The following is a 16,165-nucleotide window of genomic DNA, read 5'->3' on the forward strand; positions in this document are numbered from 1 at the left end:
GCGCCCCCGCGCCCGCGCCGCCGCCCTGCGCACGCCCGGGCGCGCTCCCGCACGGGGCCTCCGGGGGCGGGGCCAGGGGTGCGCCCGCCGGAGTGCGTGCCTGCGTGCGCGCCTGCGTGCAGTGCCGCCGCTGGGAGGCCGGGCTCCTGCACGGCGAAGGGCGTCGCCGCGGAGCACGCTGGGAAGTGGAGTCCCGCGCGCCGGCCCCTCCCGGCGGAGGGGAGCGCGCCGCCGAACGGCGTGCGTGCATGCGCGCGCGGGCCCTCCGAGCCAGGCACCGCGGGGCGCAGGCGCGGCTGGGCTTCCTTGTTTGCGCTCGGGTCGGAAGTGGCACGCGGGGTCAACGGCGGGCAGAGGCCACGCCCACTGCGGGGTGACGCGAGGCGGCGGTACCCCTTTCCCGGTCGGCGTCTCGGCCGCGACCGCGGAGCCCGTCTGACGGGACGAGAGGGCGGCGGCGGCCGGAGAGGCGTCCCCGCCGCCTGCCCCCGTCCCCCGAGATGCGGGGCTGGGGGCCCCGCTGCAGACGGCCCCGCAGCCCGGAGCAGCCCGCCGGGACCGGTGCCCTGCAGTCTGGCGGCGCCGCGCGGCTGCGTCGCTCTCCGCCGGCGGCAAGTGCATGTACTTCTCAGGGTCAGCCTGAAGCGGCGGAGGGGCCGGGTCTCAGGCGGGCGGCGCGAGCCGCTGGGCACTTAGAGTTTGCCGAGCACGCGGGCCTCGTGTCACTTAGAGCGGTCGCCGGGGCGCAGGACCTCCTTAGGCCCCTCCGCAGGGCGGGTGGGCAGCGAGCGGTCCGGGGCGGGTCGCGGCGGGCATGCGGTCCGTCCGCGCCCCGGGAACCGCCCTCGTGCACGGCTCCGGCGCTCTGCAGGTCGGAGGAGTCCGGACGGGTGGCAGGCACTGGTGCCCCACGGGGGCCCGTGGCGCTGGAAGGACATGCCCCAGGCGTGCGGAGAAGAAAGCGCTGGGCCAGGCTTAGCTGCATGTCCCCGATGGGGGGAGCAAGCAGGAGGGAGCTCAGCCCCACTTCCAGGAATGCATCCCCCAAATGCTGGCCCCACTGAGCACAGAGATGTCCCAGGATGCTCACAGCTATTAGAGGAGCCAGAAATGGGACGGAACCCACACGTCCATCCACGGGCATCTGCGCAAGTAAACCACAGAGGGCCCGGGTGAAATACACAGGATGTGGGCAAGTGATGGAAGCCAGACACAAACTGTTCAAAATAATATATTTTTGAAAAGACGGACGCTGGGGTGCCTGGCTAGCCCAGTCAGTAGATCATGCGATTCTTGATGTCGGGGTCATGAGTTCAAGCCCTGCGATGCGATGGGCGTACAATCTGCTTAGAAGGTACGCTGACAGTGGAGGCGGGGTGCCGCGTGGAGGAGCGGAGTCCTGCACCTGCCACGGGGGCAAACCTGTTAGGGCTTTGTATGTTTACTCTGTATCTTTTTTTTAAAATTTCATTTATTTATTTGAGGGAGAGAGAGTGAGAGAGCATGAGTGGGGAGAAGGCCAGAGGGAGAAGCAGACTCCCAGCCAAGCAGGGAGCCCGATGCCGGACTTGATCCCAGGACTCCAGGACCATGACCTGAGCGGCAGACAGTGGCTTAACCAACTGAGCCCCCCAGGCGCCCCTACTCCATATCTTTTAAAAAAGATAAACTAGCCAGTTTTTCCCTCCTTCCTGACTCGTTTCCTACCTCCTGCCCCAGAGCGAATGCTGTGACAATAACAGGTATGTGGACACTTCTGAGTTTACTTCTAACATGGACACACGCATACCCAATCCACGAGATATAGCTTTGGTCTCTTTTCAAATGTTGGACAATAAACATAAAATTCAAAATCGTAACCATCTCTAAGTGCACCACTCAGCAGCGGGAAGTACACTCACACCCCCGCCCTCTGTCTCCAGAACTGTCCATCCCCCCACACAGAGACTCTGTCCCCACGAAGCACGGACTCCCCACCCCTGCCCCAGCCCCTGCTCCCACCCTCTCCTCTCTGTGTGGATGGGACTCCTCTGGGGCCCTCCTGGGAGTGGGGACCTGCAGGATGGGTCCTTCTGGGTCTGGCTTCTCTCGCTGAGCCCCGTGTCATCGGGTCCTTCCGCGTCGTGGCAGGAGACAGGGTCGCTTCCTTTCTTGGGCTGAATGATATTTCAGTGTGTGGATGGACGGACAGATTGTGTTTATCCTCCATCTACTGACGGACATTGGGTGGTTTCCACCTTCTGGCCACTGTGAACACAATGTACAGATATCTGCCCTATCCCTCTTAATAGAAAAGTTTTATCTTTGAAATAAGAAGAGGGGGGCGCCTGGATGGCTCAGTGGGTTAAGCCTCTGCCTTAGGCTCAGGTCATGACCTCAGGGTCCTGGGATCGAGCCCCACATCAGGCTCTCTGCTCAGCAGGGAGCCCGCTTCCCCCACCTCACCACGTCTCTGCCTACTTGTGATCTCTGTCTGTCAAATAAATCTTAAAAAAAAAAATCAAAAGTTACAATTTTGTATACTACATACATACACATACATATGGTAACATGGATATTGGCGGGTAAAGCAGAGAGGCGCTGGACAGGAACACAGGACTGTGTTCTGTCATGGTTGCCATGTGGCTTGTAATTATCTCATTCACTTACTGTTTTATTTTTTTTAATTTTTAATTTTTTTTAAGTAGGCACCACGCCCAGCGTGGGGCTTGAACTCACGACCCTGAAACCTAGAGCCGCACACTCCACAGATGCAGCCAGCCAGGTGCCCCACTTATCACTTATTCTTGTTCATTCCCCCCGCAAGTAGGCTCTGAGCTCCAGGGGAGTCGGGATGGAACCCCCAAATTAAGGTACTCTTCATGCGTCTGATGAATGAATGAATGTCACTTCCCACGACCCATTGCTGCACAGCAGGGCTGGCACACTTTTTCTGTACAGAGCAAAGTAGTAAATATTTTTGGTTTCATTGGGCGTGAGGTTTCACGGCCATGACTCACCTGGACCGTTACAGCCAGAAAAAAAAACACCAGCGTGCTGATGGTAACGAGCGGAGCTGGCTCCGTGCCGATACAACTTTATTTGCCCATGCACAAAGGTGAATGTCATGTAACTTACATGTGTTGTAAAATAGTCTTTTGGGCCCCCCCCCCAGCTATTTAAAAATGTAAAAACCATCCTAAGCCGTACCAAAAGGACACCAGGGGTATGGGCTCTGCAGGCTGATGGCAACTCTGTAACATGAGAGCGCTCTGACCAAACGAGTCCCCTTTGTGATCAGGAGTACGTGTTACGTGTGTATATGTGTGACACGGGTCTACGTAATCTGGTAAGACTGGTTCGGACGCATCCCACCTTGCATCCTCTCTGCCTGATCTTGCTGTGGCCCGTCATGGCATCACTCACCGTCTCGGACTCCAGGCTGTGAAGTGCAGACAGTCGCAGCACACACTAGGGTCTCTCACAAGGAGTGGACACAAGGAGTGACCTCGTGTCGTTCCCTTGCCAACATGAGCAGGAACGAGTGTGGCCCATCTGAGAGGAGAGGAAGATGAAGCTGGAACAGAAACCATTTGACTAAGTTGCCAGCCAGACCGTAATGTGCCGTCGCTGCTTTTTGGGATGGAGTCCAAGTTGCATGGAGATGACCATCGGGAGGTCCCTTATCTCAGGGGACAATGAAACCACAAGGGAGGCTCTGAGCTGACCGCCCCCTCCCTGCTTTCGCTCAGGCTCTGTTTGGGCAGCAGCCTCTGAGAGTTCCCCAGCGACCCCGGCTTCCTGCTCTACCCGGGCCTGTGTGATCCCTACCCTCCTGTGCCTGGCCAGGGGGACGGGGTCACTTCTGTGATTAGACTCCGGACAGTTCTGATGTTGCAGATTCTCCTGCTGCTCTGATGAAGCAGGTCGCCAGCCTTCGGAGGCCCACGCAGCCGTGGACTGAGGCCCTCCCGCTACCCACAGCCAGTGCCCGGGCTCGGAAGCGGGCCCTTCCCTAGAGGCGGCCTCGGGGGCGCCCCCACAACTGGCTGGCCCCTGCCCGCAGCATTCCGACAGGGTGAGGGACAGGGGATCCAGCTAAGGGATGATAAACGGGCGCCGCTGGAAGCGGCCACGTCCGGGGTAACCTGTTACACAGGCACGGCTAACCGGTCCGAGCGGCCTTCTGTCTCAGGCAGGGCGTTCCGGGCCATCGCTTCAACTCCGCGACATTTAGCGAGTGCGCCGCCTGTTTACGGAGCGGGCCCAGGGTGCCTTAAGCGCGGTGGCCGCCGCAGGCCCGTGGGTGCACAGCGCAGGCGGCGCCCGGCCCAGGCGGCGCCCGGCCCCGCCCCCTCCTGCGGCCCCGCCCCCGCCTGCGGCCCCACCCCCGCCTGCGGCCCCGCCCCACAAGGCCTCGCCGCGACCAGGCCCGCGCGTCCCGAGCCGAGTCCGGCTGCGCGCCCCGCCGCAAGCATGAGCGTCCCCGCCGCGCCCCCCATCTTCGCCCCCGGCGAGAACTGCAGCCCCGCGTGGCAGGCGGCGCCCGCGGCCTACGACGCGGCGGACACGCAGCTGCAGATCCTTGGCAAGCCGGTGATGGAGCGCTGGGAGACCCCCTACATGCACGCGCTGGCGGCTGCCGCCACCTCCAAAGGTAGCCGGGCGCGCAGGGGTAAACTGAGGCCGAAGGCCGCCCAGATCCGGGGTCCAACCTGCTCTCCCGCTGAGGTGCATTCGAGCCCCTCGGTGCCCCGTTTTCCCGCCCGCGAAATAAGGCTAGCGGGGGACAACGGGGAAGTAAAGGGGGTGCTGCGGGCACGGGCTTGCACACAGCAGGCGCCTCCTAAGTACCGGAACCTCCTATCCCGGGGTGATGGGCCCCCACCCCGCAGACGGGGACAGGCTGGGTCGGGGGAATGGGACCGACGACGACGACCTCCTCGTCCGGAGCTCACCCGTGTTCCCCGCGTGAGGTGGGGGTGGGGGGCTCTGTGGAGGTCGGGCGGGTCGGGCGGGGGCACTGCCCAGGCACCTTGGGGGAATGTTCCGCCCCGGAGTCCCCAGAAGCCCCGCCCATGCTAAGAATAGCTGGTGGGGGGTAAGCGGAGGCTGGGAAGCAGCTGCAGGGGTGGCCCTGTGCCCGGGTGGAGGTCTGAGGAGTCCCCAGGGGCAGGGCATGGGTCCTCTGGCACCTGTGCTTCTGCCTGGCGAATGAGCATACCCAGCGTCCCTGCGTAGTTGGGGTGTTCCCCTGGCCCGTCTTTGGGCCAGTGGGGACCCATCTCCTCCCCAGTTGTTGCAGGTTTGAGGCCTCAAACCCCGCACCCCCTTATCATAGCAAGCAAGGGTAGGAGGTAGAGAAAATAACCAACTGGAGAGATAAGGGCCAGTGGGGCTCAAAGTCCAGGGTCTGACCCCCCTCACCCCCCCCCCCCCCGGGCCATGCCTAAACTTGGCTGCCCACACCTCCCTGGCCCCTGGCCACAGCCCACGCCATTCCTGCTCAGAGCTACTGTGTTCCAAACCTCCGGCCCACTTGTGCCCTCCTGGCCTTGTGCCCCCTCCTCCAGGCAGCTGCCCAGCCCCCGCCTGGCAAGTGATAAGGGGCTCTTTGTGTGACCAGGGGGCCGAGTGCTGGAGGTGGGCTTCGGCATGGCCATCGCAGCTTCCAAGGTGCAGGAGGCCCCTATTGAGGAGCACTGGATCATCGAGTGCAACGACGGCGTCTTCCAGCGGCTCCAGGACTGGGCCCAACGGCAGCCACACAAGGTGCCCACGCCTGCCTGCCCCGGAAGGCGTGGGGGCCTGGGTCCCTGCGGCGGACGGAGGAAGTGGCATTCTCCCCTGGGAACTCCTCTGCCCTCTCCCTTATGGCAGGTGGGGAGAGGCCGGACACCAGAGACCCTCAACCTTCTCTTTTTGTCTCCCCGGCCCCAGGTGGTTCCCTTGAAAGGCCTGTGGGAGGACGTGGCACCTGCCCTGCCAGATGGCCACTTTGATGGTAAGGGGGGAGGGGTCTGGGGGGTGCTGCCCGAATTTCCACCCCCAGCCCTGCTCCATGGCTCAAGGACGGGCCTTGTCAGGAACATGCATGGCAGTGTCGCCTGGGGGGGGTGCGTGGCGGATGCCAGAAGAACAGCTGGAGACAAGGTCCCCGGGGGTGGCGGCGGGCCGAGAGCTTGGGGCACAGCCAGGCCCTCTGTGCACACACCCTTGCCGGGGCCACTGCCCAGCCCTGAGCTCTGGCCCCCCACTGCCTGCGTAGGGATCCTGTATGACACCTACCCACTCTCCGAGGAGACCTGGCACACACACCAGTTCAAGTTCATCAGGGTAGGGCCTGCGTGGGGGACAGTCACCCCAGGGGCGAGTGCGGGTGGGGCCATTCACACCTTCTCCCTGTTTGTCTGACCGGCCAGGAGGTGGGAGGCCCCCAGGGAAGTGGCTTCTGTCCACACCCCCGACCTCCCTCCTGACCACTGTCCCCTGCCCAGGACCATGCCTTTCGTTTGCTGAAGCCTGGGGGCCTCCTGACCTACTGCAACCTCACCTCCTGGGGGGAGCTGATGAAGACCCGGTACTCTGACATCACCGCCATGTTTGAGGTGCGCCGGGAGCTCCGCTGGTGGGGGAGGGGTCCCTGCCCCAGCCCCAAGCCAGGCAGCAGCCTGTGACCTGGGCGGGGGGTGGGGGTGGGGTCCCTGGCCTCAGAGGCTGGTCTCCTGGGTGGACTGTGAGCCTCCACTTAGAAGTCAGGTAAGGTCTCAGCTCAGCGGCCTTCCGCGGCTCCCCAGCACCTTCAGGACACAGGGATACGGCCCAGGCTCCCCACCCCGGCATTGCCCCTCACTCTGCCCCCCTCCAGCCACCAGGACTTTACAGGGTTAGGCAGGCTGTCCCTGCCAGCCTGCTGATGCCCCACAGTGGGGGATTGCTCCCTGAGCTTAGACGCCTGGAGGGAGCCCTCGCAGCCATGGGCTCTCCTGTTTCTGTGGGCTAGCGGCCAGGCTGCGAGCCCGGCTCTCAGGGGCCTCGGAAACTGTACTGCCGTCCTGGGAAGAGTGGGCCCCATGGCCCTGCGAGTGACACCCCCACCCCCACCCCCACCAGGAGACGCAGGTGCCCGCCTTGCTGGAGGCGGGCTTCAGGCGGGAGAACATCGGTGTGGAGCTGGTGGAGCTGGCCCCGCCGGACGAGTGCCGCTACTACGCCTTCCCGCAGATGATCGCACCCCTGGTCCGCAAGCACTGAGCCTGCCGGGCCTCGGGCTCAGCCTGCGGGGGGGCTTCAGTCCTGTCCCAGTGGCCCCACTCAGTGCCTTCACAGCCAGAAGTGCAGGCTCTGGGCTCTCGGTCCTGGGTTTGAGTCCAGACACACCAGCAGTGGGACAAGCTTCCCTGAACGTGTCCTCAAGGACCCAATAAACGCCAGCCCTGGGCTTGCCCAACTGGCAAGATGGCGCAAACATGTGCTTGTGGTGACTTCTCCTGCTCCTCCAAACAGGACACGTACAGAACATCATCATCTGTTGAACCGACCTCCGGGGAGATGGGGGTGGGGGAGGCCTCTCTGCCCCCAGCACGTGAGGTTCCCTGTGCGCGCGACAGACCTACAGGACCACTGGGTCATAGCAGACAGACACTCGTCAGCCCCTCCCCCAACCGGCCACTGAAGCAGAGAGCAGGTGGCACGCGTCAGGGCCACGCAGCCACCAAGTCCCTGGTCCCACCCCGTCAGGTCAGGCAGAGGGCCTTCAACAAAGCGAAACCTTTAATCCCAGGACCCTCAACTCACCCCTCCACGGGCGCCAAGCGCGCCTGCCGCTGCCCCCAGGGCTACGCGCTCTTGTGTCCGCAGGCTCTCGGCCTGTCCACCGTCCTCCTGCAGGGCCTCAGTGGCTCCGTGCACAGGACTAGGCCTGCCTGGCACAACGCCCCCCTCTCCCACTACCAGCGCGCCCGCGGCCGCCTGTCACACAGGGAGCGGGACGCACCGAGCTCTGTCTGTTTATTGGCCGGAGGGGGGCGGAGCCCGCGGGGGCCGGAGCGGGACCCAGAGCAGGGCCGGAGCTGGGGCCGCGCTACCTGCGGTACCAAATCCTCAGCTTCTTCTCCCGCTTGATCTTCCTCTGCAACTGCAGGATGCCGTACAGCAGCGCCTCGGCCGTGGGCGGGCAGCCTGCAGGTGGTGCCGTGCCTCAGTCTCCCTGCCCACCGCGGGTGGCCGGATCCCGCCCTGCGCCCTCCCCCAACCGGTGACGGGATGCCTGGAACTGTGCCCATCCCCCACGCCGGGGCCAGTGACGGATCCCTGCTGCTTGGCAAAGTGCACCTCCGTGGGGATGGTCGAAGGGGAGGCTGGGCACAGCAGCTGGAGGCCAGATGGGCCCTGGGACCAGAAGGGGGCAGCAGAGCCATGTCCGGGGAGGGGTCTGAGGGGGCCGGGGGCCCCGTCTCCAGCACCGCCTCTAGCCTGTGCTGTCCAGGTTGGGGGTTCGAGTTCCTGACCCTGGCAGTCAAGCTACGTGCAGTGAGGACGACTGGGCTGCCCATTCTGGGCCCAGCTGCCCTGTCCGCTAGCCCGATGACCTGGCCTGGGGCCTCTGGGGGGACAAGCACAGGTAGCCCGCTGACCCTGGGCCACGCTAGCCCCTGGTGGTAGTGCGCCCTTGGAAAGCAGGGAGGGATGGGGGAGTCTAGGGGGCAGGACAGCCAGGCCGGGCAGGGAGGCCCACATGGCCCACAGGAGGGAAAGCCCTGGGGCCCTCATCCCCACCACCGCACCAGAAGCAGAGGGACAGGTCACCCCCCAGGGGGGAGCAGCCCGGAAGGACAACCACAGGCACGGGTGGTCCTTGGCCCAGAATCCAGCAGTGCTGTCCCCAGAGCCTGCCTGGTGGAGGGGGCCGGGCTCGGAGGGGAGACCTGCCCTCGGTCACACAGCCAACGGGGCAGCTGGGCAGGGCCTGGCCTCTATCCGCAGGGTGGATTCCCCCGTGCCCACCCCCCGAGACGGGCCCCGGCCCCCCACAGTGGGGGACGCCCTGGGGGCTGGAGTGGCCAAGGCGCTCAGCAAATGTCTCCAGAACCCTAATCACCACCATCCACTGTTCCTCTAAAGGGCACCAGAGCATCGTGACCTAAACCTTCCCGGGCAGCCTGGAGTCGGGGCCTCGAGTGTCCTCTACTCGCCTCGCCGGGGCTCAGGTCGGGCTTCCCGTGGGGGCACTGAGAACCCAGGAACACAGGGTCTCCGTCTGCAGGCTGAGCACCACCAGCTGAACCCCGACCTCTGACACAAGGAGGGCAGAGGCCCCGGGCCCAAGCACGGCCAGACACAGGCTTCACCAGACACACGATCCTTTTCCAGGGACGCGGATCACAGACGCTCCTCGCTTTCCCGACACACATGACTGCATTAGGCGTTTCCATCTGTGCCATCCGGCCAGGCCGGCAACCTGGGCTCCAAGGGAGCCCTGCCCTCCTTCATGAGAGCGAGACCCCGTGCGCCCCGGCCCTGACCTCTGGAACCATTCTGTTTTCTAACTGTGTCTCTCTGGGCTTGTGTCTGTCACGTGGAACCACGCAAAGTGTGTCTGCAGACGGCCGAGGAGCCGCCCTCACCCAGCTCAGACTCAGGCTTCCTTCCGCACTGGCCTGGGCCCCTGGCTGGATAAGACCCAAGTCTCCGCAGTCGGGGAGACCTTCAGGGGACAAGGGAGGAGGCGGCTGGGGCTTCACTCTTCTGCTTGGGCCTACACCTGTTTGCCTGGGAAGGGTGGGAGCCTGCAGCCTCCGCAGGGGTGTGGGGACCCTGTGACACGGACGGGGTGGGCTCACCTGGGACGTAGATGTCCACGGGCACGATGCGGTCACAGCCCCTCACCACAGAGTACGAGTAGTGATAATAACCTCCTCCGTTGGCACAGCTGGAGGGGTGGCACGGTGAGTGGCATGCTGGCCGCTGGCCCTGCCCCCCACCTGCCTCCAGGTGCAAACAGGAACCAGGAATGGGCAGGATGGGGGCGCGCGGTCCCTGAAGAGAGGAACGGCCGCCCGAGGCCTTCTGTGGGACCAGGGAGACTGAAGAAAACGGACAGCCCGAGCCCACGGCCACAGGGAGGGGACCAGACGCAGGAGGCCCCACGGGGTGTGAGCACATGTGTGACACGCCCAGAAGAGGCGCCTCCATGGATGGGGAGGGGGCTCGCGGGGGCTGGGGTCCGGGAGAGGGGTCGGGGGGATGACTGACGGGAACGTTTCCTTGGAGGATGATGGAATGTTCTGGAACTAGGGGCTACAGCTGACAGCCCCGTGAATCCGTGGCCCATCACGGAACTGTGCACTTGGACAGGGGCACTGCACCGCCCCAGCTCTACCTCCCAGAACAGTGAGGTGAGGAAAGAGCTGCTGGCAGTGTGGAGAAGGGACTGGGGAGGGCGGCAGGCAGCGGGGCAAGGGGCACGCAGACGGCCCATGGAGCAGCGCCATTTACATCCGTGCCGCATGGCCAGGGCCAGAACGGGGCGACCCCGAGCAGCGCAGGAGGGGTGCCCTGGGGAGGGGCCACGAGGTGTCCCGAGGTGACCGCGGCAGAGGGAGCGGAGACAGGCAGGGGTGCCGTGGCGAGGCGGGCACTCACCTCCCCATGGACACGACATAGCGAGGCTCGGGCATCTGGTCGTACACCTGGAAGAGACGGCGGGGTCTGGCTGCGGCTCAAGGCCGGGGCGCAGGCGGCGGGCCTCGGGGCCGGGCCTACCTTGCGGAGTGCAGGGGCCATCTTGTTGGTGAGCGTGCCGGCCACGATCATCACGTCGGACTGGCGCGGGCTGGCGCGGAAGACCACGCCGAAGCGGTCCATGTCGTAGCGCGGCGCGGCCATGTGCATCATCTCCACCGCGCAGCAGGCCAGGCCGAAGGTCATGGGCCACAGGGAGCTCTGCGGGGGCAGGGTGCTCAGCCAGGGGACGGTGCCGCCCGCCCGCCCCAGCTCAGGGCCCGGCAACCAGGCCTCCCCACGGCCGCCACGGCACTGCCAGGCCCCGAAGGGTCACCGGCCCAGGGCGGTAACAGGAAGGGAAAACAAGCTACATCTGTGGGCCAGCACCCTCCGGCGGCCACGTTCCCAAAGAAGAACTCGAGCCCCGGTGAAACGAGTGCTAACCAGGTGGCTCACGCAGTGACGCAGCATGTCCTCGATCCGTGCTTTCAGCATAGCTCGCGTGGCTCTGAGTGCCAGGAAAGCCGCACGTCGCAGTCGAGACCCTGGGGCTCAGCCCCTGCAACTGACTCATTTGTAACACTTCCTAGGGTTCAGGGACTCCAAATGCCTATTCCTCCAGGAAGGCCTCCTGGCTGCCCTTGGCTGCCCTCCGACCACTTCCTCCATCCATTTGGTGCCTGCCTCTCTCCTGCTGTACTTCTCTGCTTGAGCCTTCCCTGCCGTCCCTGCCTCGTCGGGGACCTGCACGGGGTCCTGCCCGCCTTACTGTTAACGCGGGCGCCCGGGGGTGGGCTACACAAGAAGGCAACCTGGACAGCACTCAGGTGTGCATAGTTAGGACGACACTGCAGCGGCCACGTCCGTGCTGGAGCCACAGACCCTGGCAGGACGCAGAGACACACGCACACAGGAACGGACCCCGGGCACCCCCAGCAGAGCAAGAGGCGCTCCTGTGAGTCAGGGGGAGACAAAGATGTGCACACAACACGCAGACTGTCCAGGCTGAGTTCTGGGGGCCTGGGGGCGGGCTGTTTTCAGGTTTTTCCCAGGAAGGAACCCCTGTTCTAGACACACTCTGGTTTCGCAGTTAAAATCATGTCTATGTTGAAAGAGAAGAGAGAAGAAGAAACAGAAACAGGAAATCCGCAGAAGGGAGGCGGTCACGTTCCCTGGGGCGGAGCGAGAGACCAGATCGGGGCAGGGGCACAAAGGGGACAGCAGGGCCCGCAGAGGACAGGCGCAGTGTGCACGTGGGAGCATGTGAGAGCAGGCGGCGGGAGGCCGGGGGGCAAGGGGGGTTGGGGCTCACCCGGCGGGCCCAGTTGACGAGGTCATCCAGCTTGGCCACCACATACTCGCCCCGGCTGCTGGGAAGGGCGGTGGATTTGGGGAGCACGGCTCCAGCCGTGGATGCAGCAGGCTGGGTGCTGGATAGGAACACATGGCAGGGGGGGTGGACATTAGGCAGGCACCACAACAACCCCACACCTTGGTCGGGCCTGGAGCAGCCTCTCCCAGGGCAGCATCAAGCCAGCACCACAGCCTGGTCTGGGGCAGCTCCAGCAGGAGCTGGGCCGCCAGGGTCAGGCGCTCAGGGTCGGGCACTCCAGCCCAGGGCAGGACGCACGTGCTGAATGACAGCATGAATGATGGCTGCCGGCTGTGGCCCCAGTGGGCCTGTGTCCCCAGGGGAACTTGGTGTCCCTGAGCTCTGCTGATGCACTATCAAGGGCCCTGCTGGTCTGGGGTCGCACAGCCATTGTCTCGGATGTGCAGGAGGGGGCTGGGCAGGGCTCCGAGGGCAGGGATCCATGCTGCCTCACCCTGATGGTGGAGGGAGGGCTCTGGTGTCACCCAGGGCTGCTGCGAGGGCTTTAGTGTGTGCAGGGTCCCAGGAAGCCTGGCCTTACCTGCTGGGGCTGTCAGCTGCCACACTCGAATGGACACCACGCACCTGCATAGCCAAGCCCACACCGGAGCTGCAGGGAAAGGGGGTGCACATGAAGAGGAGCCTGGGGTGCCCCAATGCGCTGTGACAGAGACTGTGCTGGAGCAGGGATGGGGACACTTCTCCCAGGGGGCCAAATTTGGCCTCTGCCTGTTTTTGTCAATAAAGTTTTATTGACACACGACCACATCCACCTATCTCTGCCTGTCAGATCTGTTTTCACAAAGGCAGAGCGGAGCAGTCTGCACAGAGCCCATCTGGCCCTTCATGGAAAGTCTGCTGAGCCTGTCCAAAAGGGGTCTGCTCTTCATTTCCTAGGTCTCTCATTTTCCCCTTTATTTTACAGTGAACACAAGTTTATCCTAGAAAAACGGTCTTATGGAAACAAGGCAAATTCAGCCCAAAGCCACATGCTCCTTGAAGCCTCCCACCTCCCCCAATCAGGAGAGCCTCTCCCAAGATCTGCCATGTCCCTGCCCCAGGGCGCCGGAGATTCCATTTCTGGGCTCTGTCCACAGAGAGAGGGCACGGGACTGCCTGCCTCCCTGACCTGCGGAGGTCTACTGGAGGCTGCCACCTGAGCAGAAGCACCAAAGGCCTTCCTGCGACAGGTAACAGGTGCGCCGTGAGTAGACGTGGGTGTGAATGCAGGCTTTGCCACCACCTGGACTGTCCCCAAGGAGGGGCCTGACCACCACGTGCCGGAGGAGACTGCCGTCCTGTTGCTGCCTGCCTCACCACGTGACCTTCAGGAGGTGGGCACCACCGGCCTCCCTGGCCGCCTGATGCTGCTGGAGGGCCCTCCCAGCCCCACTCCCACCCCCACCAAAGCCGCCCTGGCAGGGCCTTGTGGCTTGGGAAGACGCAGAAACTCACCGCAGAGCCAGGATCGGGCGGAGCAGGCGGGGAGCTGCGGAGAGAACCACGCGGTGCAGGCAGTGAGGGGGAGGCAGCAGCAAACACCTGCGGCCTCCAGGAGGTTGCACAGGAGCCCCACGCCGGCACGCCCTTCCTCTTACCCTTGGGCTATCTAAATTCCACGTAGCACGCGCTCGGTAAAGAGGGGTCTTTCCGAATGGGACCCACACAGTGACCCTCCCCCGCCCGGAAAAAAAGGCCACCTCACACCCGGGCCAGCCTCCCTTTCCTCCGCACGTCAGTGTCGCTCCTGCCTAAGGGCCTTTGCACTAGCCGGTCCCTCCGCCTGGAGCTCCCTGCCCCAGGCGGAGACACGCCGGCCCTTCCTAACGGGCGGGTTTCAGGCCCTACCGTCCCCCGGGGTCGATCAGGGCACCTGTTGTACCCCCATCTGTGTTGTGGGGCGCCTGGCTCTCTCCCATGACGCCGGGGCCTCCCCGGGGTCCGCGGGGTCCTCCGGCTGGGCCTGACGACCGAGCCGCCCAGCGACGTTCCGGGGCCCCGGCGGCCTCGGGCGCAGACTCAGGGCCGGGGATGCGCTCGCGGCGCGGGCACCGCCGTTCCCTCGGGGCCCGCGGGATCGCGCCCCCGGGACGCGCACCACCGCCGGCCGCGCAAGCCCGGCCCCTGTGCCCGTGCAGGCCGCAGGTCCCCCAGCTCCCGAGCGCGCGGTCGCCGCAGCCCCGACCCGCTCACCCGCCAGCGCCGCCATGTCCGCCGCGGCCTTCAAACAACCTCTGCGGTCCGTCCGCGCCGGCGCTCCGGGTCCCTGGGGCCGCCTGCCAAAGCGGCTCGGCTGCTGCGAGGAAGCCGGGCCCCGGCGCCAGGACGTTCCGCCTCCGCGGACGGCCCCCCGCCGCGCGCCCCGAAAGCCCACCCGGGACGCGCGGGCCCGGCGGGGGCGCGGGGGGGCGTCGTGGCAAAAGCGGGTCGGTCGCTCGCCTTCTCCTCCGGTCGGGAACAAAAGGCGAAGACTGCGTCCCTGGGTGGGCTCGAACCACCAACCTTTCGGTTAACAGCCGAACGCGCTAACCGATTGCGCCACAGAGACGGCGTTGCCGCCCGCCGCCCCCTGGGCGTCTATGAGGCGCGCGCTCCCGGGAGGCTGCGCGCGGGCGGCGGCGGCGCGCGGGCGGCGGCGCGCGGGCGGCGCGGCGCGAGCCGGACTCCGAGCCCCGGCGGCCCCTGCCGCTCAGCCGAAATAGCTCAGTTGGGAGAGCGTTAGACTGAAGATCTAAAGGTCCCTGGTTCGATCCCGGGTTTCGGCAACTGTTTTGGCGCCGCGGCTCCTGCCTTTCCTTCCCCAGAATGTAAGCCACTCTGCAGATGAGGGGCAGGGCTGCTGGCCCTGGCCCACGCGGGAACGGAACAGGGCCCCCATATCCCTGTCTCCGCCCTCAAGACCTTGATTCCAGCCCCAACGTGGACTCCACTCCAATTCCCAATACTCCTTAAGGCGCTTCTCGTTGCGAACACCCAAACCGGTGAAATTCTTGCCATCCAACTGGATTTTACACTTGGGGGAAACTGAGGCTCCCGCAGGCCAGTGGCAGGCAGGCCTCCTGGCAGGAGCTTTACAGGCCCGAGAACCCCTGAACAGCCCACCTGGTCTCGCTTGCCGGGGAGCTCCAAGTCCCAGGTGGGAGGTGAGGGACCTCCGACCCTCTCCTTCCTGCGCCCAGCTAGCCCATGGAGCTGGACTTCCCAACTTACATAAACTTTGCATTTTAGGCTCCTTTGAGTCACAGAAAAGTTGCCCACGGAGTGGGGTTCCTGTTGTTAGCCGCTGTTCCCCATTGTTAGCCGCTGACACCGCCAGACACATTTGCTGCAATTCATGAACCACAGTGCATGTTACTGAAGTCCGAGCTTTCTGCAAGTTTTGTTTTCCTACAACATCCTTGCCCCGTGAGGGAGGAGCCCTGGGGACTGAGCCCCCAGCCCCAGCTGAACTTCCCGATGACACAGCCCTGGGGACGTCTGACCGCTGCCTCAAGAGACCTGAGAGTCACCCAGCCGAGCTGCTCAGTGAATTGCCAATCCCACAGGAGCCAAGGCACAGCCTTTTCCAGCTGCTAGGGGCCGTGGGCGTGGTCAAGGCTGCTTGACGGAGGCGCTGAGGAGGACAGGGAGGTCGGAGCCAGGCTTGCGGGGAGAGCCCCGACACGGGAGGCCTGCTGGGGAGTGAGCTGGCTGAGCAGGCAGAGGAGGGTCTGGGGAAGGGAGCAGAGACCCGAAAAGGGACAGCACACACCAGGGGCCAGGCGCAGGGAATATGGGCAGTAGGGGCCCTGAATCAGGGACAGGGATGCAAGGGGACAGACTATTTCTTGTGCCACTGTGCCTCCCTGAGGTTTCGGATTCTTACCCTGTAGTGAATAGTTTTTTTAAAGATTTTATTTGAGAGAGAGAGAGCACTCATGTGTGGGCATGAGCAGGGGTGGGGGGCACAGAGGGAGAAGCAGACTGCACACTGAGCAGGGAGCCTGAGTGGGGACTCCATCCCCGGACCCCAAGATCATGACCTGAGCCGAAGGCAGACGCCCAACTGAGTAACCCACGCATCCTGTGAATTAGTTGTTTTTTTTCTTT

The 16,165-nt window shown here is 64.4% G+C and overlaps 2 protein-coding genes and 2 non-coding genes across 4 annotated transcripts; 2 read left to right on the forward strand and 2 right to left on the reverse strand.

Moving 5' to 3' along the window:
* Positions 1-4,377: 4,377 nt before the first annotated feature.
* LOC111161694 (guanidinoacetate N-methyltransferase) lies at positions 4,378-7,904 on the forward strand. Its single transcript, XM_022525522.1, has 6 exons — positions 4,378-4,636; positions 5,606-5,751; positions 5,920-5,983; positions 6,248-6,315; positions 6,477-6,587; positions 7,093-7,904. The coding sequence occupies exons 1-6, from the start codon at positions 4,456-4,458 to the stop codon at positions 7,231-7,233; spliced, it is 711 nt and encodes a 236-aa protein (XP_022381230.1). The 5' UTR covers positions 4,378-4,455; the 3' UTR covers positions 7,234-7,904.
* Positions 7,905-7,972: 68 nt separating this feature from the next.
* On the reverse strand, positions 7,973-14,525 carry LOC111161695 (NADH:ubiquinone oxidoreductase core subunit S7). The gene is made up of 8 exons (XM_022525523.1): positions 14,270-14,525; positions 13,532-13,565; positions 12,618-12,686; positions 12,017-12,134; positions 10,744-10,923; positions 10,624-10,670; positions 9,822-9,910; positions 7,973-8,160 (listed from the first exon to the last, which is right to left on the reverse strand). The coding sequence occupies exons 1-8, from the start codon at positions 14,283-14,285 to the stop codon at positions 8,063-8,065; spliced, it is 651 nt and encodes a 216-aa protein (XP_022381231.1). The 5' UTR covers positions 14,286-14,525; the 3' UTR covers positions 7,973-8,062.
* A 25-nt stretch (positions 14,526-14,550) lies between these two features.
* Positions 14,551-14,624, reverse strand: TRNAN-GUU. Its single transcript has one exon. It is a non-coding gene; the product is annotated as a tRNA-Asn (tRNA).
* Positions 14,625-14,768: 144 nt separating this feature from the next.
* TRNAF-GAA lies at positions 14,769-14,841 on the forward strand. The gene has a single exon. It is a non-coding gene; the product is annotated as a tRNA-Phe (tRNA).
* Positions 14,842-16,165: the final 1,324 nt, after the last annotated feature.

This window comes from Enhydra lutris, unplaced genomic scaffold (genome assembly GCF_002288905.1).
Source record: "Enhydra lutris kenyoni isolate GAN:26980312 unplaced genomic scaffold, ASM228890v2 scaffoldscaffold86, whole genome shotgun sequence".
In the NCBI taxonomy this organism is placed as follows: Eukaryota; Metazoa; Chordata; class Mammalia; order Carnivora; family Mustelidae; genus Enhydra; species Enhydra lutris.

Bases quoted from the DNA above. Each gene is read 5' to 3' on its own strand.
- LOC111161695 (XM_022525523.1), bottom strand. The intron at 12,687-13,531 runs GTGAGTTTCTGC...CTTTCCCTGCAG, and splicing joins CGCCCGATCCTGGCTCTGCG to CTCCGGTGTGGGCTTGGCTA. The intron at 9,911-10,623 runs GTGAGTGCCCGC...CCACCCCTCCAG, and splicing joins TATGTCGTGTCCATGGGGAG to CTGTGCCAACGGAGGAGGTT.
- LOC111161694 (XM_022525522.1), top strand. From the start codon at position 4,456: ATGAGCGTCCCCGCCGCGCCCCCCATCTTCGCCCCCGGCGAGAACTGC. The intron at 4,637-5,605 runs GTAGCCGGGCGC...TTGTGTGACCAG, and splicing joins GGCTGCCGCCACCTCCAAAG to GGGGCCGAGTGCTGGAGGTG. The intron at 5,984-6,247 runs GTAAGGGGGGAG...CTGCCTGCGTAG, and splicing joins GCCAGATGGCCACTTTGATG to GGATCCTGTATGACACCTAC.